At 46.0% G+C, this 2,926-nt stretch overlaps 1 protein-coding gene across 1 annotated transcript; it reads left to right on the plus strand.

Moving 5' to 3' along the window:
- Positions 1-478: 478 nt before the first annotated feature.
- On the plus strand, positions 479-1,448 carry LOC109480335. The gene has a single exon (XM_019782527.1). The coding sequence runs from the start codon at positions 783-785 to the stop codon at positions 1,440-1,442; it is 660 nt and encodes a 219-aa protein (XP_019638086.1). The 5' UTR covers positions 479-782; the 3' UTR covers positions 1,443-1,448.
- The last annotated feature ends 1,478 nt before the right edge of the window (positions 1,449-2,926 follow it).

The following is a 2,926-nucleotide window of genomic DNA, read 5'->3' on the forward strand; positions in this document are numbered from 1 at the left end:
CATATCTAAGAAAAGAACGTTAATCTGATAGAAACATATCGTTCATGGTATGAAAACGTTTTATGATAGCTTAGTGCGTGTAGCCTACGGCAGCATAAGGTCTTTTGTGCGATCACGACGGAATAAATATTTCTGTTCCCTGGTGCCTAAAATGTCAGTTGAAAAGGTTAAGTTAAGAAGAGCATCTATCCACATGATGCCCGTTTTCCCTCTGCCATTTAGTTTTACCCAACACAAGAGGTTAGATGAGCCATGTAGTATCTTTCAGGGCAGTGTAGGCGTCCATACGGAAATATTGACAGTACAGAATGCTGTTTAATTCATCAATCATGTTACCCTTAATACATAATGAGCTCTATTAGCAATATAAACTTCGTCATTACGCGTCAGCTGTAACATTTTGATATGTGATTTTAATTCGGCGTGTTTTAGGTGAGAAACATCTGTGCGGTTTCATTGTTCCACGTGCCGTCGATCTTCGTTAAATATTAATTAGGGTGGCGAACGAGGCTGTTTGTACGTCGTTTTGCGGCCTTGGGGCGGCTCGTATATTCGGGCGAACCGTAGGTGCGAGTAGGTGGGCGTTGAGGCCGCGTACGTGCCTGGAATGCAAACGACAACGCTGCAGCGGTACGGCCCTTAAGTGGGACGTAACTCACCCGTTATGATGATGACTCTGCGCGTAGCGGCGTGCGTTTGGCTTCCTGGAATAACGTCCGGGTAGAGGGAGAAAGGGAGGCGGAATTTGCGGCAGGACGCATCCATGAAGCCCCCGGTCGACCATGTACACGTGCGGGGTGCTAGTCCTCCTCCTTCTCGTATTTGCCGGTGACGTGGTGTTCTCTACCACGGAGCTGGAAGCGCCCGGCTTCGGGAACGGCACGGAGGTTCCCACCAACAGTTCGGAGGGCTTCAGCTGGCTGGAACTCACCGTGATGAGTGCTACAAGCGTGCGGATCACCTGGCCCGGTATGACGGACTTACAGTCCTACCACCGCGTGCTGTACGGTAAACCAGGAGCGGAGGAGCAGCTACACGTCCTACTGAAGCCTGGAGACAACGCGTACATCATATCCCACCTCATTCCATCCAGCTCGTACCGGGTGTGTATACTCAAGTCGGACCAGACGGAGCCGCACCCCGCCCAGTGCCGCGTGTTCACTACAGCCGAGGACACGCTGGCGGTGGAATACAAAGCGAAAGGTGCCATCCTGGGCGGCGTGGTGATCATGCTCATCTTCGTCGGCATCATCTACCGCTGTGTCCTGAGGAGGTACCGCACGTCGCAGGGCCACCCTGACGACGCCGGGGCCACCCCGCTCACGGACCTGGGGCTGGTGGAGGTCCACGGCGACGCCGGGAAGAAACTCGGGGACGTTCTGTCGGTGTCTGACTCTCGTGAGATCACTGACGACGACTTCCGCGTGACCAGGGTAAGGTGAGGTGAGGTAAGGTGAGACGGGAAGGAAGGACGGGCTGTCTCTGAACTTCGGTCTCTTCTGGACGTTTCCTGGGAAATTGTGGACGTCTCCCTCTCGCTTAGGTCAATGCAATACTTTCTTGTTCAATATCCTTGGGCTCGTCACTGTCTGGACTGATGCCTGATGAGGCCAATCCGGGCCAGGAAACCTCGCCCACATGTAATGTACTGTACTTAATGTACTGTATCATATTCAAACAATACGACGATGATGCTTACTCTATTGTAGGTGTCTAACCCAGTGTAGATACTCTCTTAGATGATATGTATCTTAGATACTTCAGTACAGTCCACGAAAACATTATCGAGGTACGTAAGCCTTCAACCATTCCCCGTAAGATCCTGAGACTACATGGGATTAGTTTCGGCCCGTAACACCCAGCGAGCCGATACGCCATGTGTAATGCCATTATAACGTTATCAGACGAGCTCCTATATGCGTGAGCGAGATTAGAGGTAAGGAAATTGGTTGCAGTGGGACTCTGAGAGGGTGTAGCCAAGTAATCAATACCTAGACGTTACATCTGTACCTGGAAAGTCTCACCAGAACTATATGAAATCCAGTGGACGATGAGCGTCTAGATCTACCGATGATGTGTCAATGCAATATACCCCATACCTTTTGTAAAACACAAATTATGTTTCAGCCTATCATTTTGCCATCTTTTCCTTCACATAATGGTATTGTGAGCTATATGGCAAATTTAGTTCTATACTATCCATTTTCTAATACCTGTCTCTCTCGGTATAACTATAGTAGGGCTATTGGAGGCAGTGAATTCGAGAAATAACTTGTAAATAAATAATGAATGTTGCTCCAAGATATAAGACAAGGATCTGCAACAAGCTAATTTGTTATGTTGCTACCAGTACCAGCAAATAGCATATGTTTAGCAGAAACAGTTTTAACTGTTGTGCTCATTTTCCCATCTGTATCCACATATCACATCTCCATTATTCTCTGTCCACATATTTACTGGGACCAAAATACTATCATCATCCATATCGTTAAAACAACCCCTTTTTAAGAGTAGCGATATTAGTATTATTAGATAGACTCAAAGACTAGGCCCTACTGTCTTCCTAGAATACTGGTTATCACCCAGTCTTATTTTGAAGCAATACTATAAACTGACAATGCAAAAATGACTAAGTGTCAAATGGCACCTCTGTTTTGTACCATGTACATAATAAAACAAACAAGACATCATTCTAATGTCTAAGAGTTATTTTTGTAGCTATAGGTGTGTGACGTTATGAATAACCAACAAGCAGAAGGAGGATGGCATGTACAAAAATGTGTAACCTTTTTGAGAACATGTTATATTGTAGTAGCTATAGCCCATAATCTTTCTGTGCTGATATCCACATGTCAACTTTCCAATGATATATTTTATCAGCATTTTGAAGAAAGCTATATATATATATATATATATATAGTACGTA

This window comes from Branchiostoma belcheri, unplaced genomic scaffold, assembly GCF_001625305.1.
Source record: "Branchiostoma belcheri isolate BF01 breed outbred unplaced genomic scaffold, Haploidv18h27 scaffold50, whole genome shotgun sequence".
NCBI classification, from domain to species: Eukaryota; Metazoa; Chordata; class Leptocardii; order Amphioxiformes; family Branchiostomatidae; genus Branchiostoma; species Branchiostoma belcheri.

Coding starts and splice junctions, on each gene's coding strand:
- LOC109480335 (XM_019782527.1), top strand. CDS start 783: ATGTACACGTGCGGGGTGCTAGTCCTCCTCCTTCTCGTATTTGCCGGT.